Source organism: Daphnia pulicaria, chromosome 9 (genome assembly GCF_021234035.1).
Source record: "Daphnia pulicaria isolate SC F1-1A chromosome 9, SC_F0-13Bv2, whole genome shotgun sequence".
NCBI classification, from domain to species: Eukaryota; Metazoa; Arthropoda; class Branchiopoda; order Diplostraca; family Daphniidae; genus Daphnia; species Daphnia pulicaria.
Window position 1 is genome coordinate 375,712 of NC_060921.1, and position 25,943 is coordinate 401,654.

The 25,943-nt window shown below is 41.8% G+C and overlaps 4 protein-coding genes across 7 annotated transcripts in view; 1 reads left to right on the top strand and 3 right to left on the bottom strand.

Annotated features, from left to right (window-relative positions):
• The window catches only part of LOC124312826 (exportin-1-like), a 639,300-nt gene that overhangs the window by 105,641 nt on the left and 507,716 nt on the right, over positions 1-25,943 (bottom strand). The gene's annotated exons all lie outside the window — the stretch shown is intronic.
• On the bottom strand, positions 41-10,266 carry LOC124312839. Of its 2 annotated transcripts, none has more exons than XM_046777336.1 (8): positions 10,148-10,266; positions 9,983-10,067; positions 9,822-9,910; positions 3,501-9,465; positions 3,296-3,434; positions 2,778-3,181; positions 1,160-2,706; positions 41-1,088 (listed from the first exon to the last, which is right to left on the bottom strand). In XM_046777336.1, the coding sequence occupies exons 5-8, from the start codon at positions 3,428-3,430 to the stop codon at positions 94-96; spliced, it is 3,081 nt and encodes a 1,026-aa protein (XP_046633292.1). In that variant the 5' UTR covers positions 3,431-3,434; positions 3,501-9,465; positions 9,822-9,910; positions 9,983-10,067; positions 10,148-10,266; the 3' UTR covers positions 41-93. The 2 variants fall into 2 exon arrangements, with proteins under 2 accessions (XP_046633292.1, XP_046633291.1); XM_046777335.1 differs by having other exon boundaries at positions 3,497-9,465.
• LOC124313034 lies at positions 10,711-13,075 on the bottom strand. The gene is made up of 6 exons (XM_046777701.1): positions 12,871-13,075; positions 12,411-12,720; positions 12,116-12,273; positions 11,679-11,880; positions 11,353-11,586; positions 10,711-11,287 (listed from the first exon to the last, which is right to left on the bottom strand). The coding sequence occupies exons 1-6, from the start codon at positions 12,997-12,999 to the stop codon at positions 10,806-10,808; spliced, it is 1,515 nt and encodes a 504-aa protein (XP_046633657.1). The 5' UTR covers positions 13,000-13,075; the 3' UTR covers positions 10,711-10,805.
• LOC124312824 lies at positions 15,059-25,798 on the top strand. Of its 3 annotated transcripts, none has more exons than XM_046777313.1 (11): positions 15,059-15,093; positions 15,442-15,561; positions 15,754-15,956; positions 17,644-17,835; positions 18,287-19,866; positions 19,947-20,061; positions 22,454-23,215; positions 23,283-23,586; positions 23,660-23,903; positions 23,965-24,231; positions 24,310-25,798. In XM_046777313.1, the coding sequence occupies exons 5-11, from the start codon at positions 18,719-18,721 to the stop codon at positions 24,839-24,841; spliced, it is 3,372 nt and encodes a 1,123-aa protein (XP_046633269.1). In that variant the 5' UTR covers positions 15,059-15,093; positions 15,442-15,561; positions 15,754-15,956; positions 17,644-17,835; positions 18,287-18,718; the 3' UTR covers positions 24,842-25,798. The 3 variants fall into 3 exon arrangements, with proteins under 3 accessions (XP_046633269.1, XP_046633268.1, XP_046633270.1); XM_046777312.1 differs by lacking the exon at positions 15,059-15,093 and adding an exon at positions 15,148-15,371; XM_046777314.1 differs by lacking the exon at positions 15,059-15,093 and adding an exon at positions 15,148-15,371 and having other exon boundaries at positions 18,292-19,866.

A 25,943-nucleotide genomic window follows, 5' to 3' on the forward strand; every position in this document is an offset into this window, starting at 1 on the left:
CGCGGTAACTTAACTTCCTAATACATGTTCAAAATGCAAATCAGCTCAATAGAATATATTGCAGTTCTGTGTAGTGGGTCATAAAAAAGAAATTTAGAAAACGTAGCTTAAGACATTCAAAAACATGCAGCCAATAGCGTACAATACCGCACAAATGATAACTATATAGATAACGAGTTTAATTAACGAAAAGAAAAGGTTTGGCTTAACTTTCTTCTTGTCTAGAGGAGCATCAAGGTAGAGGGGAGAAATAAACGTGGCCAGCCAAGGGCTGTTCTCCTCTAGGGGAAGATGGTTTTTCTGCCAGGTGGTGGGCTTGATTTTGGTCGAATTGCTTCGCAAAACAAACCGCAGCAGCTTCAACAATTCCATACTATCCGCTTTAATTGTCAATGTCTCATCAGATTCCCACGAGGGGAAAACTCGAAAGAAATCGTTTTTAACACAGAGTTCCTTAGTATCCTCTTCCGTTTTCTTGGCTTCAAAGAATTTACTACTGTCAAATGCTGACACCAACAACATCGGACTGCCTTGTGGGGAGGTGAGAACGGGGTGATGAATTTTGAGATACCAGTCGGAATGCACTTCTGTTGAGCCATCCAGGAGAATGTGGACGTAACTGATCCTGGGCGGCTTGTCACCAACGAAATTTTGAAATAAAATTTTGATTATGTCACGGACTGCATTCAAATCAGATTTCTCCATCCTGGAAGGTTTCGGTAGTTGATGCAAATTAAACTGGCAAGCAACATGGACGGCCAAGCAGGAAGCAGATAACGACGGAATGCCGATCGAACGTTTTTGTCGACAAACTCGCGCTTTGGTTTCTTCCCACGGCTGCAATTGATCAGGATTCCATTTAGTTTGCTCCACTTCAAATTCCTGTGGCCACGGTTCCAGTAGAGCCTTCTTCAACACTACACTGATCAAGCGAGCTTCCGTGTGGAGAGCGACGTGAATCTCCTTGACAAGGATCGGATAGGGAAACGACAGGGATAAAGGTTCAATGTTATTAGGTTGATCCGGTGTAATGATGATGTCATGAGCAGACACGCAAGGCTTTCTTTGATTGGCCGAAACATTCACACCTGAAAACATAAGAAAAAAGAGTTAGACACAATAAAGATTCATTGACAATTTTTAAATATAGAAAACTCACCCGATACAGTATCACCACAGGGAATACTTATTTTCAGCTGGTAGTCATTCACGGATTCGGTGCAACTGAAGACTACCATTTGAAGTTGGCCGGGAGGATCGAATGGAGGTTTCTCAGGTCGTCTGGATGAAAACGGATGCGGTTGACGAAATTTTGCTGATCGCATGGATCTAAGAGGTTTGAAGACGTAAGAGGCCGTTCCATCTACGAGGTCCATCAGTAATGCAAGGTGAGTATTTTCAAGGCCGTGGTCAGCAACCAGCAGGAAGGAAACGATAATTATTTCACTTCCATCAGGAACTTTCTTCGTTTCGATTTTGAAGTTGTCAATTATGTGGATTCCTGGGCCAGAGACATTCACCTTTCCTTTGGAGATGGATTCATGCAATGTGGCACACGGAACAAGAACTAAACGGAGCGTTGCTGTCTCATCGAGAGTATTGTGTAAGCAGGTTTGGATTTTGGCTGTTAGATTCAGAATCGGTTGACCTTTCTTCCAAGCTCTTGCTGTTCGTTTTGTCAGGTCAAACAAATTGCTGCTCCAACCGCCACATTTACGTTCATCGTTCATCCAGCAGTCTCCTCCACCGACGCGATTAATCAAAGAATTCACTACGTAGTCAAATGTTAGAGGAGTGTAGCATAACATTCCACATTCATCAGTCCCGTCCAATTTACGTGGAAATGAAATATCAAAGCATCTTTCTGCTAGTTGATTCAAAAAGCGATCCATTTCCAGCGAGGAAGTCGGTGTAGAGTTCTTAAACGGACGGACCTTTTTCCAGGAAAGATGAACCGGAAGAGCAATTTTACACCGCAGATTGACGAGGGCGGAAGCTCCTAATTCGACGCGATCGACCAGTCGCAATCCATAGATGGTAGGGATCATGCTCAATGGGGCAAAAAGGGCTTTTTCGACGTATTCTTCGACAGAAGATGACAAGTTTGACCAGTTCAAGGTTTCAGTGAATAACATTGCTCGAGGGTCTTCTGCCAATCTTTCACTGCATGCGTTGATAACGTTGACTAGACCCAGTTGATCGCCGAGATTGGAGCAATGAATGATGTCAAACTTGTTTGGATTGGAGTAGCAGAATTCCAGGGCGTCCTTCAGGTGAAAAACGACGTTGATGTCTTGAACACGAGTCCGGTAAGAACATACAAGGTTCTTGAGTATTTTCTGGCACGACCGAATTAAAATCCAAGTTCTGGACGACGACAGTTCTTCTTTATCAAGTGGAAGGTAGCTGTCGAAGGGACTGTGAAAGACTTGCCAACTCTGGTCTGTTGGGTTGAGCATTGTTGGATTGACGCACACGTCGTAGGTTTCTTTCACTCTGCAATTTCCGTTTTCAAAATGTAGCCAAATTTCGTCTCGTATCTTCTGTCTCGATTGATCCGTCAATTCTTCAATTCCGATATGATTTTCCACTTCTTCAACGAGTCCATTTAATGCTGCAGTAAAAGAATCGCCATTTAGCGATGTAATTTCCTTAACGAAATCATCAGGGAACCTAATGCACCATCCTGCCCACATGAATAGAATCCTTGAATACAAATAAAAATGCTATATCATTATATCTCTAAAAACCCAACAATTTCATGGAATGTATTGTACCTTTTAAGTAACATGTTTGAAAATAAATTTGTGGATTCAAAGTGGTTTTCTGAAATGGATTTACGCCATGCTGACCAAATTTTTTTCACACTTTGAAGATGGCTGCCTTCAGGAATGATGACATTTTGTGGTAACTTTTCATTCACCAAATCCTTTAGGACACCCAAAAACCTCTTCCGTGTAATTTCTGGCCAGGTAGCATTGTACCAAATGTCCCACAAGAAATTCAAATCTTCATCTTTTTCAAGGTTGAAATCATGTGCTGATATGATTTTCAGCATCACGATATTTCGAGCCACAATTGATGGATTCATGTCATTTAGATGGATTTGAAACTGCTGGATATTCTCAACAGTTGTCGCAAGAAGAGTGTCCATTAGGTCACCACATCCCAGAAAGAGAATCTGAAACAAGAAATAAATTAGTACACATCAAAATTTATCGAGCTTGGGTTAGGGAGGGAACAGCCAATCGGTAGAATCACTGCGAGAGTAAAATTTATATGCACAACCAATTACCTTTACTGAGTATATGTTAGAGTCGCCAGAACCACAACTATAATCTTTCACTACATTTCGAACTCGATTGCTACGAAATGGATAATAATAGGCCAGTTTTTCCAGAACAAATCGTCGTGAAGGAGATATCAACATTTTGCTACAAATATGAAGGATACAATGGCATTACAATTTGATATTCACACAACTTATATATTTTACTTGCTTGATGACGAAATGTGATGGAGAGTAAGTAAAATTTCATTAATTTTAATTACAACTCGTGTCAAACCCAGCAGGCAGTCCGCACTAACAACTAACTTGTCTCGGCAGTTGGTATATTTGTCTGCTAGATGTGATGTGAATCCAATTATCTTTGTCAATCAGCTGACTTCTGGCGGATCAAACCGGAAACTATTTTTTTTTTTTTTTCAAATTCAGAATAAAATAAATGCAGCATAATTTGATTTAAATTTTTCGTTTATTCATTTCGCATAGAATCGTGATAATTAAAACGTTGCATTCAAATTTTAAGTTAACAAAGGAATAAAACGTTAAGAGCTGTCTTCTTTTCTCACCCTCTTCATTAAAAATGACCGTTAACCATCTTTATGCGGCTTTACCAGAAAAGACAGGATTATCTCACAACTCGGATGTTTGCTAATAAAACAAAGTCGATATGACGATGTTTACAATTTTGAAAGACCTGAACCCGAATCTTTTCGAATAAATCAAGCATGGTCAATATATAACTAACCCCCCAAAAATATTTAAGATCCCAAATTTTTTTATTAGATAGTCAGGGTTCCGTTTAATTGGAGAACCTTCCAGAGTCGGCCGAGTTTAGGATTTATTATTCCCCTTTTTCCCCAAATTCCCGTTTCTTTAAATGTCCTCGTGTACGCCCATGTACTCACGAGGACTCCCTTGTTACCTTTCCCCCCTCGTAGATGAACCTTTTCTTTCTGCGGACAGAGCACTTGTGGATGCCTAGCTGTATTTCCCAGGCTTAAAGGTAGGACAAATTTTATCTCTATTCTTACTTTTCGACCGGCGAAGTCCAGTCTTTACTGCCATGTTCCATTTTTCTCTTAAAAAACCATCAACATGCTGGTTTGGTCTCATTTTAACAACCTTTGCATCGCTGCAAAAGTAGTTCGAAGGAATATTTTTTTTTAAATCTAGATTTAGATTACGACAACACCACAAACTGATACTTCTCGGCACTGTAGCCTACGTATTTTTTCGGCTCTTTTGGTTTCTTCAAATGAAGAATATTGTGTGGTCCCGTTTCCCCTTGACTTATTTTAAACCCTAAATGTGTTGGATGTGTGTTTGTACACATCATGCGTTGTCTTCCTGAAATTGCCCCATGGCTCTCTTGATCCGTGTTTTAAGACATTCTATCAAATAGAAGAAAGCTTAAAAAATGCAGAACTATTTTCGAAGGGTTGAATCTTCGACTGATGAAGACCAGTTTTTGCCTACATGTTCCATTTTTTACTCCTCAAACACCATCAAAACCCCATTGGCTTGCATCGCTGCCAAAGTAGTTCGAAGGCATATTTTCTTTTGTTCGTCTGGATTTACATTAACGAGACGAGACTGATTTTCAGTAAGAGGAACCTTTACTTTCGTGATATTCTTCAAGATCACAACACACTGTTGTTTCTTTTGCTATTTTTCTTTGTCGTTCCCCTGGCTTGTTTCTTTAAGAACAAAAGGTGTTTGTTAACTTGGTACAAATTGTTTTCTTTAAAGAAAGTCGTACAAGGTTTTCTGAGTATTTTACTCGTACTCGTACTATTTGAATTCGAAAAGGTTTTCAGAAAAATCAAAGTTGAAATTTCGTAAAATTTTAGCATTTCTGCACTGAAGATTTTGAGGATACTATGGCACTAAGGCCTCTTTCACCAAATCATAACATGGTGCAGTTGGTATTTTTTTCCCGCAATGAAACGGCTCTCTGCTACTACACTGAAGCTCCAAAATACTACACCACCAAGGGTAAAAAAATGCCGTTCTTCATTTACAGAACGCTTAGCTCGCGACTGGCTTGCGTCACACTCCCAAAATCCCTCCAAAGAATAAAACCAACCCTCCCACCCTTAACATTAATGAATTTATTTAAAGAAGATTTCCCCTAGTATCCGTACACGAATTTGTGAATGCTTTCTGAAAAATCAAAGTTGAAATTTCGTAAAATTTTAGCATTTTTTTTTCACCAAATCATAACATGGTGCAGTTGGTATTTTTTTGCCGCAATTAAACGGCGTTTCAGCTACTACACTGAAGCTCCGAAATACTACACCACCAAGGGTAAAAAAAAAGTAAAATGCCGTTCTTCATTTACAGAACGCCTACTGTCTTGAATGCAGCGCTTAACCACTAGTTTTGCTGCAACCAAACGAAATTTTAAAAAACCCTTTCCCTTAAGTACCCAAATTTAAAAACGAAAACGCTTTGTGGTGTCTACTACCACTATCTTGCTTCTGTGCTCGAGTTATTCGCTGTTAGCGAGATACAAGATTCCTGTATTCTTGATTTAGATATCGTCAGTTAAACTGACGTTTGGGTCCTGTGTCCCCTTGAATCATATGATTCGCCTAAAACCTGATCGGCGTTACCATATGTAAATGTTCGTTTTCCTCTGTATCGAGGTATTGCATTCCTCCTAATACTCATTAATTTTTAAGGATACCATCCTGCCATGAAATACTCATTTTTTTCTGTCGCAGTATCTAAGAAAGATCGAGACTGAACCACCTGGTTCAGTCTCGATTTGTCTTATGATACTACAATTATTTTCCCACCCGTAATCCCCAACAAATTTCCAAATTATTTATTTCCCCTGATTTACCCATTAGTCATAAATTAATTCCCTGGCTGGATCAGCTACATGGTGAAAAGAATACCCTTCTGGATATTCTTCAAGACCTACTTTCTTTAAACAAAGTCGATATGGCGATGTTTACATTTTTCTGACGCTCTTTTAAGTGAGAAACACTTAATTGACTCTATATACAGAGTCTACCGTTAACCACATAATGTTCTGTCCTTGAAAAGATTCAGTGCTACTACACTGAAGCTCCAAAATACTACACCACCAAGGGTCTTTAAAAGAACGAAGCGCCGTTCTTTATTTACAGAACGCCTATTTTTAGTTTAACTAGATCCAGCATAAACTCCCAGGCTTTGAAATGGCTATCAAAGCCTTGAATAAAGTGATAACATTTTTGAGAAACCCACCCACTAGCCCTCATCTAATAAACGTAACATTAGTAAGAAAAATTTGGGGTTTTCTTCAGCTACTACACTAAAGCTCCGAAATACTATGGCACTAAGGCCTCTCGTTCACCAAATCATAACATGGTGCAGTTGGAATTTTTTGGCCGCAATTAAACGGCTTTCAGCTACTACACTGAAGCTCCGAAATACTACACCACCAAGGGTCTTCACTAGCAGGTACGAACAGACGTACCTACACCACTCTCCTCAGCTACTGCACTGAGACTCCGAAGTACTATTTTTAAGAAACACTAGAAATCAAATGATGAAAAGTAACGATCAACTTATGAGTCGATCGTTACCCTGCATGATAGATCGCTTGCCATCTAGAATCACATTTGTAGAAAGGGATAAATCTTACAACAAATTGGTTCTTCACACCACGCTTTTTTTTCTGAGGATTAGAAAAAGTTGTTTGAAATATTTGGCAAATAAGTCCGTTCACATTTTTAGACTTTGTTACCCCGGTTTACCCCCTGTGGTATTTACCACTGTCCTGCTTCTGTGCCCAATTTATTCGGAAGCATAAAATCCCCTTTGAAATTTTTCTTTACCCGCTCAAAGCGAATACCTCTGGCTGTATCTGTGCCAGAGTAATTCAGAAGCATTTTTTCCCTCTTTAATCTAGATTTAGATTACGACAACGAGACTGATTTTTTGGTGGGCATAATCCCAAGAATGAATCATTATTCATTGTTGAGTGCATAAAATGGGTCGTGATTCCCTGATCTCAACCATGACGAGATCTCCTTCTGGATATTTTTCACAGCGTCAATACTATTCGGCACTGTCAACGTATTTTTTTCGACTCTTTCGGTTTCTTAAAATGAAGAATTTTGGGTGGTCCCGTTTCCCCTTGACTTAATTTTAACCCCTGATATTAAAAAATGATTTCAACAAGTGAAATAAATATTATATGTGTTTGTGCACATCATGCGTTGTCTTCCTGAAATTGCCCTTTGGCTCTCCATGTACTTTCAATTGATTTTCAAGTACCTATTAGGAGAAAGCTTAAAAAATGCAGAACTATTTCGAAAGTTTAATCCTCGAGCTTTCAACCGGCGAAGTCCAGTCTTTACTGCCATGTTCCAATTTTTCGACTCAAACACCATCAACATGTTGGTTTGGTCTCATTTTAACTCCGTTTGCATCGCTGCAAAAATAGTTCGAAAGCATATTTTTTTCTTAATCTAGATTTAGATTACAAGACCTTGAGTTCCAATCAAATCAAGTTGATTGGAACTACCTGAGTTTGTGCTTGTTACTTAATTTAAACCTTGTTCATGACGAATCGATTGTCATCTGGAATCCATTTTTAACCAACGAGACTTGAATGTTCAAGTAAAGCTTGATAAACTGATTTTTTCTGAACTACGATGGGCATGTATTATGCACAATTCATGTTTTTGAATAACATTATAAGTAGGATAATCCCTTTGTTTCCCCATAGATTCCCAATCCCCTAATCCTAAAGCTCGACCATGACGAGAATTTCTTCTATTTTCCGCACTTGCGAAAAAGTGAATTATGAAACTGTAATTTTTCTGCCTGTAAATGTAGTATTAACATTTCTCACATTTTCTCTGGTCTTTCAAGCAAAGCTTGCTAAACTGATATTTTGCAATCCCCTTATCCTCCCTCAAATCTCAACCATGACGAGATCTCCTTCTGGATATTTTTGACTGCTTCAATACTGATCGGCACTATCAACGTGAGTTTCTTGTTTCTGTATCGAGGTAGTGCATTCCTCTTAATACTCATTAATTTTTAATGATCCGATCCTGTCAGAAAATACTCACGAGTACGTTTCCCATCGATATGAGAAACGTACTCAAAACAATTGAACGCCCACGGACATTCATTTAAATCGTCCTTGTCCACTTCGTTAATTCAAAGAAAATTTGAGTTTGTACCATTTTCTTTAGTGAACGACGCGTTAACTTTGACAAAGATGTTTGGTTTTTCTTTGGGATCTGTGGTACAATTTTTAACTAACCAGCTGAACCAATGAATGTTCAAGCAAAGTTTCACCAGGTTGCTGTTGCATAAACCTGGTGACCATCGACTGTTCCTCTTTTTGTTTAAAAAGAATATCCCGCTAGTTACGTTCCTAAAATTAAATTCCTCAGCATTGACCCAATATTTCGAAACCCCAATGAAAATAAATCAATAAACTTGAAAGATCAAATCTCCTCTGTATAAAAAAGGATAATAGACCGTTTCTAAAAGCGGACTCAAAAACTTCTGCTGAATTATTAATTCGAAAATGCTGTAGTTCTTTTACAAGTATAACTGGTAGTTGAACAGATGAAGTCATTTGTAAACGTCTCCACTTGATCAACTACACAGCAAAATGTAAAAGAACTAAAGGCTCAAGTCTACATCTGCAATTGGTCGAGTGAGCTCTGTTTAGCTACCCACTCGGCCAAGTGAAGAAGGTAGACTGACGAAACACTGGTGGACGACCAGCATTTTAAAGGGAAAATCTGGACTGGGAGGAAGAGAAGCAAGGGTAAGTTCAAGGTTGAGGGTGGTAGTGATTAGGGCGAGGTCGTTGATCCTGTTCCAGGAACACAAGGTCGGCATTAGCAGATAAGATGTCAGTTGGAGGTCTACATGGCTTCCCCTCTTAATAAAAGACAATAGAAGACGTGCCTTGAGAAAATTTTAAGGATTTAAAGAAAAAAAAAAGAATAGAAAGAAAAGAATTAACAAGTACAAAAAAATAAAACCCCCACTTCTTTCATTCCAAGAAAAAAAAATTCAATTAGGCCCAGACTGTTAGTTTTAAAAAGTTTTTAAATGTTTCTACAATCAAAAAGTAAAAAATAAATTATTGAAGTATTTCAAATTCTTCTACGATGTTGCAAGGAAAAGTCCGAAATCACAGCTTGGAATGTACCCTGTAAAAAATTAAATCAGTATCAACTTTTGCAATAAAAAAAAATAAATTTGTAAGATAACTAACTCATCACTATACAATAATTTCTGGCAATCACAGCCAAATCTTAAATTGATATCAAGTGAAATAAGCTGAGTTAAATGTTAAGATCAAAACGAGCTGTGAAATAGTCTAATTTTGTCCAGCCTAACTCAATCGTTAAAGTTTTCTTTGTGAAAGATTATTTCGATGAACAAGATTATATGAAGAAATATCTTAAACATAATCTATTGTAAAAAGAACTATTAGTTACAGTGTAAGAATGCTAGTCTAGAAGCAGATAATAAAATGCAAGACAATCAGTAACAAAGGAAATACCTTTCTATTCTACCGATCTTGAAAAAGTATTCCAAGTTGGACCTCTCCAATTAACCAGTTCCAGCACAACCTCATCTTCACACCCGGACCTGTAAAATAAGAGCAAAACTATTGATTAAGTAGAAATTATCGTTAAACAATGACAAAAGAATTTCGGCAACCGGCGTTTTCCAACGGTTTTTTGGGTGTGTACAATTAACTTGCCTCAATTTCCCCTAAAACTGAGATTTCTGCCTCCCAAATGCACTAAATTGATACAAAGATAAAAACAAACGATAAAATTAGTATTTAACAATGAAATTGTCCTTGTCAAAATAATTCTGTACCAGTAAATCTCGTCTTGACTGATGGCGTCGCCTCGCTGACATGAGGCGTCCAACGCGATTGACGCAGTTGCTTGCAGACGGATGTATCACAGCGCTTTTCGGCTTTCATTTGTTTGACAGAAACCGGATGTGGTGGTATGGATTTCCCAAATATTTTATAAATAGTTCGTTTTAAACATTCGATTATGAGAAAGGAAATTAGATAGCTTTATAATAAAAAATTTCATAGTTATTTTACTTGTTTAAAATTTAAAAAAAAGAGAAAAAAAGTTTTATGACAGCGAACAAGTGGCACCCCTGGCTGTCATTCCAGAAACTTCAAATTTCAAAAGAAAAAATTCCCATTGGGTTTTTCCTACGAAACGCGCACACAGCTTAATGTGTCGGCAGAGTGAATGTTAAGACCGTCAAAAATCCAACAGGGGAATTGAGCTTAATGTTTCTTGTAGTTTTTTTTGCAGGTCCACCCTGGAGAACTTTTTACGGTGGATAATTAAAACGACCTTGCAGATTTCCAAGTCGAGTGCAAACCTACACAAAAAAGTGATCTCCATACACACATATACACTACACAATGCATTCTATTTTGCGTTCCATCGTTAACCATTTTTTTACACCCGACTGGGCGTTGCTACAACAAAGCGCATACACATTCCGCTCAAGGGAAAATATCTTCCTCCAACAGAAAACCGGTGAAATGGGTCATCGGGCGCAATGGATCGCTGTAAAGTGTTCCACTCACGTCGGCAATGAAAACTCGGATCGTGTCGCCTGCCTCCAGATGCAGGACGAACGGAATGGCCGCAGTGCCGTGATTGGCCGATCCTCCGACTGGCCCTCCGGAACCGATCAGTTCCTTTGTTAATTTGAGTTTATCGTTTTTGTAAATGTTGATGACCATGTCAACTCCGCCAGCCAAATCGACTCCGGAGAACCCAAATACATAAGTGCCCGGTCTGGGGGCCGTGAACAATCCAGTTGTGACATCCATGGCGATCCCGTCATTCAGTTGCATCACATCGTATCCGATGGACGTGTCGGCAGTTGTGGCTGTCAAAATCTTGGTGCTCTGGGCGTAGAATGCGATGGGCTCAGTTTTGACATCGACGTAGCCGATCTGCGTTTCTTTGACGTTTTGACCTGAAACATTTTTCATTGTCTATTTATAATTTAATTCTTGGAATTGATTAATTGTTTGTTGTAACCTAATGAGAAATCGCAGTAGACGAGCTGGACTTTTTTGCCTTTGCGGACGGGGTGGAGCCCTTTTAGAACGTGACCAATTCTCCACAAATCCAGGCACGACGTTGGAATCGGAAGGTCGGCGCTCGATTTCCCGACGCACTCCAACTTGCCCAGGGTGTGGCTGCCACCGGTGTAGCTCGTTTTGCCGAAATACAATTGCGTCACGGGCAGTATCTCTTTCAAGGTAATTTCTCCTGTACGCACACACAATCAGACATAGGTATAATAACAATAGAGACATTCACTATGGCCAACAATCAATTCGATCGGAAATTTCTAGATATACCATTGTCTGAGAGCGAGACGGCCACGTTTGCATCGCAGTTGCATTTCAGATCGGCGCGGATGCAATTGCCGTCGATACCGCACTGGCACGTGTGTGCGGTCGCATCGGCACCCGACCAAAAGTTTCGCTTTTCTCCGTTGATGTCATCCCACCAGGCGTAATCAATGTTATTCAACGTGAAAGGCGCTCCGACACAATTCACCTATACATATATAATAGAATAAAGCCAACCCCCACCAAAATGTATTATAATACATCTCTGTTTGGAGCGAATATTATTATTAGACAGTGTGGCGGGGTGTGATGCGGGCCTCAGGGCATGAATCAAAAAGTGAATAACAAATCCCGTCGATGACAGGATGATTGATATTATGTAGGATAGAAGGTGGGGGACTCCGCGGGCTCGTTATAATAAGGAACTGATGACGTATACGTACTTGAATGGATTGGTAACATTCGGACGAAATCTCGGCTAAGGCCCTCAACTGCCGGATGGTTGCGTTCGTGTAGACGATCGGCCTTGAGTAACAGCCGGCGTCGGGACACTTTGGAATGGAAATGGTCGATTCGCTATCGTGCCCCACGGCCGTGATTCCTGTTACATTAGACATATACATTCAAAAGTGCTGTTTTTTCGCTTGACATCTTATTTGATGTGAAGGGGGGGGCTTTTTTGATGGGTGATATATCGATCGTTATCAGCCGATCCAACTTCAAGTTTTATTATCTGACCTGTTGTCATGTCGCAGTAGACGTAAATGGAGCCGTCGCCGATTCCCAGTCCATCGGGATCAATCCAGTACATGCCCGAGTCTTTGTATTCCGGCAGGCCGCTGTCCAGAGCTTCTTGGCACGACCTCGGAGAGAAATTAACCGGTGCGACAGCAACAGCCGCCGCTTTCGCCAGCAGCGGAACGATCGATTCCAGTCGGTTGATTTGTTGTTTCAGCCAAACGATTTCATTGGCGGCATTGGCAAGTCGCAATTCTTGATCGACAAGTTTGGCTTCCATTCCATCAAGTCGGGACAGGAGCAACGCCTCCTGCACATTATCCCGCAAAAAAAAATTCAGAGTAATTCGGTGCTGCATAAATGTTATAATAAATGAAACCAGTTTGGAGCTCTTATAATGGCGTTATCTTTTATTATGTATATGGTTCTATTGTGAAAATGAAATACATCAATGTCTTACATTTTCATGGTGGATGATGGACTGGATTATTTCTTGCTGGGCATCAGCAGCACTCGACGACGACGCAATAATCAGAACGGCACTCGACAAGAGAATTAGAAAACGCTGCTGCTGGAAGGACGACATCATTTCGGGACGGTCGATTAAGAGTTATTCCGTGTATTGGAAAAATTGCGGCCAGACTGAGTGCTGTTACATCAGGATTTGACGGACCGTGTTTGGGAATATAAAATATCGATCAACCATAGATAAGAGAGAAATGCATCAAATAGGCCAATAGTCACGAGTAATGTCAAACATTTGCGTCGGCGAGATGAAAAACGCACCGACCGAAAAAGGACTTTCCTTTTAGATCAAAACCGACGTCCATTATAAAAACCCACTCAAGTCATTTGGTCCCGATAACAGCAAGCATCTGAAACTAGAACTGCTGGACGATGATGTGAAAAAGACCGGCAAAGTTATAAAACGTCAATCGATTGGATGGGGAATTTGACATTTGAATTTCCCGCCTATTATATACAATTGAGGAACGAAATATTTAGACTTGATAATGCCATTAATGTGTATATAGTGTTATTACACTCAAATCGTGACCACAATAACGAGATAATGTGCATTGCAATGGGAGTGGTATAGCTAAAACAAACTTTTTTTCGAAATGTTGTACATTGAAGAAAATTTTATCTACCCAGGACACATTTGATTGCCGTTCGTTTTTCTTTTCCCAGCGTGATTATAGACTCTGTCTATAACTATAAAAAAAACTCGTTTAAAACGTTCACGTTATCTATTAGACGCGAGATTAAATTCGGCATGATGTGGTCAAACGGTACAAACCGATTGTGTATAGAGCGCGGGAAATTCGAAAATTTAATATCCGCCGTGGCCTAGATTACACACCAGCAGCAGCCGAGATTGAAAATAGATTTTTATTATAGTAGATCTATCGAGTCATGCCGACACACGTGTTGTATTTTTCGGCCGTCTTATAAGGTCATCCAGTTTTCTGTTTCTCGCAACAATTACACTTTTTTTCTTTGTTTCAAATGGACCACAATTTTTATTTCTCATAGTTAGATTATTTTTAGGTCCATGGCCAATACCTTTTTTTCTTTGCCTTAACCAGAAATGCTACCTATGCAATAAATGATCATCTGGATTGACTGTTTAACGGTTGTCACGAACACAGGAATGCAGTCCATTAACCATTAGCCAGTTATTCCTTCGTGTTATTTTTTTCCTAATTATTTAAACTGTTATCCTACTTTGTTTTGTAAATTTCTAGAATAACATTCTAGTTTATTTCTTTTCTCAGGAAAAGAAAAAAAAATTCAGAAAAGAATCGGGTTGTTGTTTCTCCTGATTTCAATCAATTTCAACTATACATGCTGAAATGCAGCCACGTCATTGCCAGTCAGGCCCCCCAAGGTCTCCGTGATCAGACGAGAAATAGAAATTCGACGAAAAAAGAGTTGGGAAAAAATTCCGGTCTCTTTTTCTTAGATATAAAAAGTTGGGGGGAAAAAAGTTGTTGCTGCTGCTGCTGTGTTGCTCATGATGGGCGCGGTCATGGTCACTCGGCCCGGGTGAAATTATTTTGATTTAAATGAATATATCTCTTTTTTTGTCCTCCTCATCGACCAACATTCGCAGCTGTGACTGCTCAATAGACATTGTGTGTGTACACCTTTTCGAATGCTGGACTCGACCTTATTCGTGTTTCTCTGACAAAAATTAATTGAAAAATGTCAAACGAAACAAAAGGACGAGGGATATTCGATGGCGACTCTCTTATATTGGCCGATTGTTTGCCAAAAAACTTGTATTGTATTGTGACTGAACAGGTTTCGATTGTTTTTGTATTCACTCGGCGTTTCGATTCGCAGCAGCGATATTTAAATCGCCAAATATAGACTGGCCGAAATGAAAAGGCATTTTGTCATCATCATCGTGTCGTCATAATAGCAAGTTTTGTTTTAACGTGACGGTTTATATCGTTCATTTCGAAATTGAAAATGATTTAATCAAAGATCTCTATTGTTATTGAGCGGTTTGGATTGGGGTCGATTTTTATCATTTCTATCGATATCTAATTATTTAAATTAGCATGGCTAATTATAATACTAATGTCGTCTGCTTTTGTTTTCGTTTCATTTTCAAGTTTCGAGGAAGTTGCAAAAAGAGACCACAGTTAAAGACTTCAAGATTAAAAATAAAATGGTACGTTCCGGTACATTCACTTTGACGGAAACGTGGCTGCACAAAAAAGTAGGGTCCCATCAAATAAAGTTACAAAAATGTGGTGGCCATGTCAACTCTGGTCAAATCTATTAGAAGAGAACTAAGTAAAACACACACTCCATGCTTTTTACAGCATGGATGGTCTGTGCTTTTTTATAGGACTAAAAATGCATATGGAAAGATTATGGGTGGTTAAATAGAAGATGAATCTGTTCCAATTTAGTGAAATGGTATTTCCTGACTAGAAACTATATGCTGTAAGCCCCCTGTTGATGCATGGCAGTTTGCTTCCACTTAGTATTTATTTAACTTTTTTTCTTTGTGCAGATTTGAGAACTAAGCCGGCCATCATAGCCACAAGATGTTTGCAGTTATTGTTGCTTGTGCTAATTTTGACCTGTCATTTTGACTATTGTGACTATTCACAACCTATAACCTTCACTTTGGGTAATAATTTTCGTTACTTTTAATAACCTGTGATCTGCTAGATGTTTTTTGTGTTTCAAAAGTATTACGTGTAAACCAACTTCAATTCCCCTGTTTATTAAAAATCAGGGTTTATCCATTTTATTTTCAACTTTTCCTACTTATACTTGTTGTCCATATTTTTTCGTAATCAAATTTTTATTTTTCATCTAGATAAACAGCATCCCGTTGGATTGGAGGAGGAACTGCCGATGTCGATCGAGTTCTTCCCCTTTCTTTAAATGTCCTCGTGTACGCCCATGTGAGTGTGGGTGTATTCACGAGGACTTCCATTTTCCTATCCTGATGCCTGTGATGGATCCTCAACTTTTCAGCGGATGGAGTACCTGCGGATGCCGTATTTCCCTGACTTAAAGGTATAGGAATAGAATCTATCTATTCTTCCTCTTTGTCTATTTGGCTGCGTTGATTTTAAATCGTTAGATAGTAGGGAGTCTGATTATTCCCCGAGCTAGGCGATTATAACTGCAATTGTATTCTCTTTCACCGGTATTTGTTGATTCAGTCAGGGTAAATTTCATCTCTTGATTTGTAGAACGACTGCTATAGACCAGGTCTGGTTTTGTACCTCGCAACTTTGTCTGTGGGTTTAAACAATAGTAAATTATAAATGATTTGAACTTTAAAAATTCGAAACAAAGTGCAGCTAGAAAATTGAAAGACCTACCTGCTCGTACGACTGGGCAGTCGATGTCTATACAAAGTATTCGAAATCAATTCGTGCCTGTAGTCTAATCACGTCTAATAGAGAGGACTGGCCTTATCACGGTCCACTTGTATTCACACGATATCGCAGCAGCTATCGGCTCTCAAAGTTCTGATGAGAAACAAGTTTCCGTCAATTATTTCAATCCTGCATGGTTCAATCAGCTGATAGGCAAAAACACGGACAACACGAGCGTGAATTGATAAACCCTGGGGCCATTAACGATCGATTCAATTGGAGAAAAACCGAAAAAAAAAAGACACGCTCGCTCACGGTTATACGCGCAGCACCTGTGAGGGCAGCACACATACCACACACAGCAGCAGTGGCGGCCACACACTCGTCGGATTAAAAATTGGAATTTGTGAAATCGGGGGGAGCTATATAACAAACCAGCGCGTAGAAAATGAAATTCTCAGATGAAATTCCTATAATAGAAGAAGAAGAAAATGCGCAGCAGCAGATGGAAATTTCAAAATGAATACACACATTCCTGTATAATATAGGGAATGATGCCGGTCACGCCCAATGTTTATAAAGACCAACATCACGCCACAAGTCTCTCTCCTATAGACGTTGCAGAGTCGCGATACAAATCGTGAACGAGCGCAAAACCCGCCGTCCAGCAGCAGCAGCAGACCGGATCTCTCTTTAGATTCGTCTGTCATTGTATAGAGCCGCAAGATTAGCATTGGCGATAGGCGTTTGTTAATTGCTTTCAATGGGTATAAAACCGGCCTCCTTTGCTGGGCCAAAAAGAAAACGACGACGGGCGGCTGTGCTGATCGCCGTTTGATTCTCTGTGACGTCACCATCGATCAAAGAGCATTGTTAAAATGCAAAGACCTTGCGCCATTGCAGCAGCAGCAGCAAAAAAACGACATTCTTGGGCATATTCAATTGAGGTCACACCATTAGGGACGGTGTATAAGATATTCAAATATCTAAGTTAGATCTCTCTTGTATCTTGGCCGAGTTGCCTATGCCAATCACGGACATCTTATTCACGTTTCTTCCATAAATCTTTGTGTTGTAATTTGAGCCAACGGAAGTTGAGAAACACATTTAACCCGTCACACAGGTCTCAAGACAAACAATATTTGAAAAATGTCAAAATTGTCGAGTCATTTCTTATAGGAGAACCAAAACTAATACCTTAATTGGATTGTGTTATTATTATGAGGTTGAATGGGGGAGAGGGGAGTTGTTCGCACAACAATTCCTTCATTATAATCGTAGCCAGCTATAAATAAATGTCCAATAATGATTTCCCATCATGCCATGACTATTCATACCTGTTAAAACTCACGAATTTAACGATTCTATATTTTTCGCAGATTGATCGCCAATTATTCCGCAACCATCACGAAGTACGTCCCGCCACAAAAAATCCAGCCGATTCAATTTCGTGCCGATCAACTCGTGTCGTTGGGCATGGGGCGACAAATGTCAAAGGAAATGACACACAACAATAAAAGCCGAGCACAAGTTTTGTTTCGAGGCTATCGGAGTAACACGAGACACGACAGGTAATAACAGCAGAGTGGACGACATTCCGTTACATTTCGCTGGGATTCCAGTTTTTCACGATTTTCCCATTTCATTCCTGGAATAGCGCCACCACCAGCCCCAAGGGCGTTAATGCAATAATTACAATCAAACCAACTTGCGAAATGGTTATATGCCCCTTTAAAAAATAACACGAAACGACTGTTGTAATATCGTTACGATTACCGGGCCATTTGCTGCACAATCAATTCCCCCTCAACCCTCCCTATCCCCAGTTAACCTCCAATTGCCTTTTTTAAAGGAAAAGTTAATGGCATATTTACCTTATTGGCTGTAATGGCAATTGGGTCGATTGGCGGTACAATTTCCTGGCCAAAAGACACGCAAATCTATTCTAAAGTAGAGTGTGAAATAACCAACAAAACTAACAATTTCTTCTTTTATGTTTTTATATATGTTTGACTGGGCCAGGCCAGGCCAGGATCACGTGCAGCAAGTGAAACTACAAAAGGGGCGCGGGCAAGCCAGAAAGAAAAAACGGTGAAGTGGATAGCATTGAAATGGAGACTAGAAGAAAAACAACTAAACTTGATTTAGTATGTTGTATAGAACAAGCCGGCCAACGCCAACTGTGCACCACCTCAAGGGGAAATTGACGAACGTAAAAAGAGACCGGAACGTTCGAGTGTTGGCCCAGTGTCTCACCAACTTTTCACTGGTTCGAACGCAGCAGAACGCCCGTTCCATCCGCGGAAAATATTATCAAAACAAGGACACGCCCAGCTGCTGTTGCTCCCCTTTTTGGACTGGGCCGATCGGGCCAGCGGTGATCGTTTCAAGTGATCGGTGCGTCGTTTACCCGTTTTAAAAAGTGTTGAATTGATAATCACCGACCGATCAAATATGGATGAGGAATTAATACCGACGTCGGCAGCCATGCCCAGCATCACTGTGGTGCCCTCGTCCAGTTTGAGTTTCCCGACGTCGTCGCCGCCACCGACGCCCATCAGCCCGGCGTTGATTTATCCGAATTTGCAGCAGGAAATGATGGCTGAGGATCGGACGTCGTCTGCTGGAGTGACAATGAGGCAGCAGGAGAATAACGCCGAAGAAGTGACGGGAGGTCAGCTGATACCCAGCAATGCAAGTGCCGGCCAGGCCAACAGTAGTTACCTGGGCAGCGGGACTAGCGTCAATTACAGTGGCGGCAACGTGACGTTCCAGCACTCGTCTCCGCACCGGTCGAAAGCCAATCGGAAAAAGTCGAGAAAGTTGACGCTGACCCAAGTCTGTTCGGACGAGGCGGCCATGAAACAGCCGAAACAGCAGCAGCCGGAATCGCATAATAATCCGCATCAGAAGGTGACGATGGATGCCGATCGCATATCCAACAGTTCCAGTTTGATCGGCTTCGAGTCGGACAATTCGGCCACGACGGCCTCGACCTTGTCGTCGTCGTCGTCGCTCAAATCCGGGCCGGAGCGTAAAATCAACCGCATCTTTTCAATGTTGCAATCCATGCAGCAGACATTCATGCAGCAGAATCAACCGCCGCAACAACCCCAACAACCTCCTCCGCCGCAACAACAACCGCCGCCGCCCTCGCACCACCACCATCAAGGCAAACTACCCAAACCGCAACAACAACAACAACAACAGGCTGAGCACATTTACGAGCAACCGCACAACAATCGATTCTCCGACAGCCAGCATTCCGGCTCGGACACGATCCAATCGCAAGACCGCCGAGGCCGTCAGATGCAGCTGGAATTGCAACAACAACAACAACAACAATCGTCGGCTCCGTCGCGCCAATTGTTGTACGGGCTGGGCAGAAGCCAGGACTCGCTCATGTCCACCCGAATGTCCAGCAAGAATTTGATGGTCATGAACAGCGGCGGCCATCACCACCCGACTAATAGCAAAGGTCCGATTTACGCCAGCTGGAACGAGTCGCAATACTCTGCCAACACTTACACGACGATGACGAGCGATGGAGCCGGCCAACCTCCGCCCATGACACACGCCATGCCCTACCACAAGGACGGAATGTATTACCCTATAAAACATACAATCATAACAATAATAGGGTAATGGTTGTATAATATGAGCGTCTATTTTTGGGTTGCAGGACGTCGCTGTTTATCGTGGGGAGTTCGACCTACGCCCAGTTGCTGATCGTCATGTGTATCGTGGCTGCCCTGTCTGAAGTCGTCACTCACAACGTTTCGTTCCTTTACTTCGAGGTCAGTAGAGTTGTTGCGTTTTATCATTTCTTTTTGATTTGATTTCTTACTGCTGCTGCTCTCAATGTCAACCCAGGAGTGGAGCAGCAAAGTTTATAAATCCATTACAAACTTTCACTTTTTTTTTTTGCTTCTGGTGGGCGAGGGAAATTCTTTTTGGGATATGCACAAGTCATTTGTTTTCTTTCCCATTGAGAGTCGAGTCTTTGCTCTACATTTCATTCCAGATTCCATCTGCTGTAGGTGTAACAGAGCGTGTGCGCAGGTATTAGATCTAGTTGTTGCAGCTGGCGGCCACACCCACTTGTCAACGACCAACGCAAAAAATGACGTATGCCTTTACTTCGACTCTGGGAAAAAAGAGATAAAGGTTCAATATGGAAATGTTTTTCGGCGAATTTCCAAGCGTACTTTTTGTATGATACGACAAGGTTGGAACCAGTTTGGAAGCCATCAACGCTGTAATGGCCAGTCAATTACAATTAAAGTTCTTTTTTGGCATGTAAGGCGGTTGATATGGATATGAACGAGTTTGGATAAAATGCCAAGTAATTTACCCAATTACACCGGGGGTTTGCAATGTACCGGCGCTCTCCACCCATTTCCAGCTACCCATTTCTTATTCTCTCTAGGGTTTAGCCTCGATCCCCCAACGTAATTTGGCGAGTCGATTTTTATTTTTATACCTTCGCGTGTGTCTATAGCGGAGGTGTGAGAAAACTAGGCTGCAACCTGATTCCTGGTTTATCGCCCAGTTCCAACAACAACTCGCGTTTCTTTTCCTTTTTTGATTTTTTCACTTTTGATTTTTTTGTTGTGGGGCGTACGACCTTGTCTCTCTCACCCACACACATACCTCTCTCTCTCTCTTATATTGTAACCTTCTATCTCCATTCATTTAGAGAGAGAGAAACCTTCTGTATTGCTGTTCGATCCATTCGCGCTGTATTGCCGCTCCAGATATTTGCGCCGATAGTTTTTGGTGGACATATTTTCATAGTGCCTAGAGTCTGGGTGGTTTGGCATTTTATTTTATTAGAGCGACAGTCTGGACTCTTTTTCTAGCCAAGACAATCCAAGGTCATTATCGTTGGGCTGCTGTCGGGTTTCATTTTTCCCGGCATTGTCGATTTTATTATTTGACAGCTGATGAAAGAGAATTTGATTGGCAGACGGTATTGAAAGATCGGACTCTTTTGGCGCAATGATTCACGCCTTGTTATTATGGTCCAGCAGAGTCAGGCTTTCATTCAAATCGCCCCCCTTTTTCTCCCGTGAGATGTATAGACCTGAGTCGAGCCTTTCATCAGCCGGAGATAGAAAGCCGAACGAAACATTTCCCTTTTTATTTCGACACGAATTGTTGCAATTTCTCGAGAGGTTAACAAGAATAACGAGCCACTGGTTTTTTGTTGGTTTTTTGGGCTTTGTTTTTGTGCAATCCCGTTCCATTCCTAGTAAAACATCACCTCGTTAAGACCCTGAAATGTATTTCTCTCTCCCTCGACGTCCAGCCAATAAAACAGAGAGAAAAAAAGTCGAATCTAGGTTAATGAAAAACCTGTTTTTCCTTTTTTCTCTTACCTTTTCCACCCAACGTGTGCCGTGTCCTTTATTCTGCGAAAGGAAATGTCCTTTCTTCCCAACTGGCGTTGTATAGGTCTCTATCCTATTCTATATATATACCTACACCAGCAGGCGAAATGGACCATGTCACACATGATCGCCATTCACCACCCAAATTCTTTTACTTCTAATGGGAAAAAACCTAATAACGATCGATTTGGTTTCGTTTGATTGATCCGACGATAGACAAATGACGTAGTATTAATGCTGGGTATATATATACGGCTGTTTTCTATTTTTACCTAAACAAAAGAAGCCCCGATTGCTCACCATTCGTCATCATTCGAGACGTGAAACAGAAACAAACAAACAAAAAACGATCCGAGTTTAGTCGTGAACTGGCCACGTCATCGAATTTCATAGGGAAAAAGACCTTGTTCCTTTATTGCCCCATAACACTTTTTTGTTTCCCCATCGCCTCCAGTCGCAATCAAAAGCTCCTCCAGCAATGGCTCTTGATTCTACCCACACGACCCGGCACACCAGCAGAGTTTAAATAAATAATTCATGTGAACAAGGGCTCCAATGTTTTTCTCGCATGTTTGCACAACTAAAGATAGAAAGGGCTTGGTGGTTTCAAATGCAAATAGTCCATCATTGCGGGGGGTATCTAGCGCATAATCAGCCGGAATTATTAGCAGCACAACTGTTTTGGGTTGTTCGACTTTTGATTTAGAGTTGGGCGTGTTCCTATTTCTACAAATGGATGACGTTGATGACGTCAATTAAAAACTAAAAATAGCAAATTGTTGATTTCCATATTTAGATTTTCTTCGCCTTCCTGTACACGGTGTCCATCATCTTCTTCCTGTACGTGTTCGGCTATTTGCTGCGGTCGAAACGGAGGCGGGAGGAGCGCAAGCGGCTCAGGAAGTTGAGCCGATGGCGGGAGTCGAACATGGCCAATCCGACGAACACGACGACGGCTGACGACGAGACCAGCGACTACGACAGCGTCCAGGTCGACAACAACAGGGGCGTGGCCGCCATATCCGGCAGCGCCTTGTCCGTCGAGAACGAAATCGTCACCGCCCCCTCGCACCTGCGCCGGTTCTTCAACAATTTCAGCGGCGAGCGCAGGAGGTTCAGCCGATCCGATCCAGCCGAGGCGGAAGACAAGGGCGTCAGCCAGAATCCGCTTCCGGCTTCGCGCAAATCCTCCGGCACAAAACAGTGGAGCCAGAATTTCGGGCTGGGCGGCGGAGAGTCCGGGCCGGGCGAAATCGTGTCTTACTGCACTATGACCAACAGCAGCGACATCACCACCCACAACGCGGCCGTCAACGGCCGGGGCAAGGCCAAAAAGACCAAAGTGTCGGACAACGAGCACAGCCACGGCAGTTTGTTCCTCCGGGCCGGCGCCGTCGCTTTCGGCCTGGGCACCATGATCTACGACGGCCTGGAATTCGGCGCATTCCTGGAAGTGCCGCCGGATTCGCCGTGTTTCGCTCTGCTCCGGGGAGTCAATCCGCTTTTGCACGCCGTTTTCGTTTTCCTACAAATGTATTTCATCTTTGTCTCCTCCAGGGTAATTATTCGCAATTCAATTAGTAATTAAATCACCTGTCATTAATCTCTTGTTAATTTAATTGCAGTTGAACATTCACAAATTCAAAGTGATTGCCCGGTTCGGGTTGATGCACTGCGTGGCCACCAACGTTTGCGTCTGGATCCGCACTTTGGTCAGGGAGTCGCTCAAGGAGATCAACGGACATTATCATTACTACGACAAGTCGGCCAAGGCCGCCAGCCATCAACAGTTCATGGCCAGCCAACCGCTGACGGATGGATACGATCCGGCATCCAACGCTCTGCTTCATCATTTGGTGGAAGCTGTGGCCGCCGTGGCCGGAAGTGAAGAAAGTTTCGAGGGTGGAACTTCCGTCTTTTTCGACATTGGTAACGTCACTCAAATTTGAATGAATTAAATTTACAAAATGAATTATCTAATTTTGTCATTTCATTTTATTAGTGAATGAAACATTTGCGGATGCGCTGGCCGGTGCCACGACCCCCGCACCGATGGGCGGAGGCAAAAGCAAAAAGGAAATTAGTTTGTGGGAATTGACGGGCAACGTGTCGTGTGGCCGTCGCATTTTCCTGGGCAACATCATCATGGACGCCGCCCCTTTTCTCTACCCGTTCCTCATTGAATATTCGCTGATTGGCGCCGCCGTCCTTTACGTCATTTGGGAGCACATTGGACTCAATCCAAAGTAATTTCTATCATCTCCATGGCAACCAATGATTAGTCTAATGAAATGCAAATTTGGGCAGGTACAAGACGGAGGACAACAACCGCGGGATGAAAGACGAATCGATTTGGAACAGCCGTACTCGCCAGTTGCGGGTCGATTGCGTCGGGGCCTCCAAGGGACTTTTCATGGGCCTCTTTTTCCTGACGGCCTCGCTCCTCTGCCTCGTCCTCTTCTTCATCTTTGTGCCCATGCCGCAATTCAAACGGCTGGGCCTCATTCTGGGTGATGCTGCTCATTGCACTTTGCTTATCGTTTCCATCATCGCCATGGCCATCGGCGCTTACAGGTTTCCATCCATCTTTCATTTTTTTAATTATTTAATTAACCCACCAGAATTTTAATCATTTTGAAATCTAATTTCTAGGGCCCGGCACCTTCACTTTCATTCAGAGCACATGGAGGAGCTGGGCAGCATTTTACTTCGAATCTCCGCCCTGGGCATTTTCGGCTACTCGGCATTTTCGATGATTGCCGGAGCGCTAGGCAGTTCGGACGAAGAACCGCCCACTTTGGTCTTCATCAACGGCCTCTTGTCCGTCATTGAAGTGACGGTGCAGACGATTTTCATCTCGGACATGTCCCGACGGAGCGTCAACACAGCCGAACAGGACCTGGAGAAGCCGGGCAGACAGTCCGTCACCTTTTTGCTCATCACCAACATGACCCTGTGGCTCGTCTACACTTTTGAAATGCAGAAAGTCGAAGCCAATCCCGTCCAGCTCAACTTTTACGGCTTCCTGCCGTGGTCCATCGTCCAGCGCATCTCGTTGCCCCTGTGCATCTTTTACCGCTTCCATTCGGCCATGGTCTACGCTGAAATCTGGAAGAATTCCTTCAGATACCACGGGCCGCCCATGGAGGAAACCATAGCCGTCGGTGGTTCCGCAGTCCATTGAGAAAAACAGCTCCTGTATAGGTTTGAAATGAGGATTTCTATTTATTCCGAGTTGCGCAAGTGGATAATGTTGAATCTTCCATCCATCGAATCCTAACTTTTTTTTCCTGGAAGACAATTTCGCATTGTTCTTGGGTGTTGTTCCCATATCACTATTAGTTTTAATCCCGTAATGTAGGCAATTGAATTAGAGTTTATCTATTTATCGAATAACCAACTGTATAATAATTGTACATTGTAAACTTCATTTTGAAAAAGGACTGAGATGTTCGTGTTGTGCAAGGATTTAGCGCATCGATGCAATTGGAAATGGCTCAATTTGCAATCATCTTTGATATCACGTTCATCTCTCCAATCCTTTTTTTTTAAATGTACATTTAGGTGAACATTCGCCAATCGCCCCCCAACCCCCAAATTAGATTTTTATTTTTTTTCTTATCGAGTCTAATTAGAAGTTTTTTTTTATTATTTTAATCCGAATTCATTTGAAGCATGTTTCCTAGACATGTACTGGACGTTATTCAACCAGTTGACTAATTGGACGCCTCGCCAAGTTTGACAGGGCCCCTTCTATTGATTTGTAGAAGGAAGTTGAACTTGACGGAATACATCATAACCCGAGTTAAAAATCGGAAAGCCACTAATTAAATATCTAATATGAAAATGAAGTTCTTTCATTGACGTAAAAATCGGAACCACGTAGTCATGTAGCAATTTTTAGTCTGATCATATTGGTGCGACCCAATTGTATTCGTTGGCGTGATATCAAAGACGAGAGCGCAACAATTTCGGCCAATAGTTGACTTTAATTCGATTATTTTCCTTTTTTAAAATAAAATATTGAAATGATGACGTCATCCATACGGACAATACACGGTCACGACAGCAAAAATGCAACAACTTTGTATCCCATTTTCATCGACAACGTTGTGAAAATAAAAGAGCCCAGCCAATGTAATCGAGTCTGTTTCAGGTGTCCGTCATCCTTTGTGCGTGTTGTTTCCAACCGGCTGGTCACGCGACAAGGTGCTGTCTCCAAAAGGTGCTGCTGGCTCCCGCATGTGAAATGAATCGGCCTCTGTTACATGGACAAAAAGAGATGA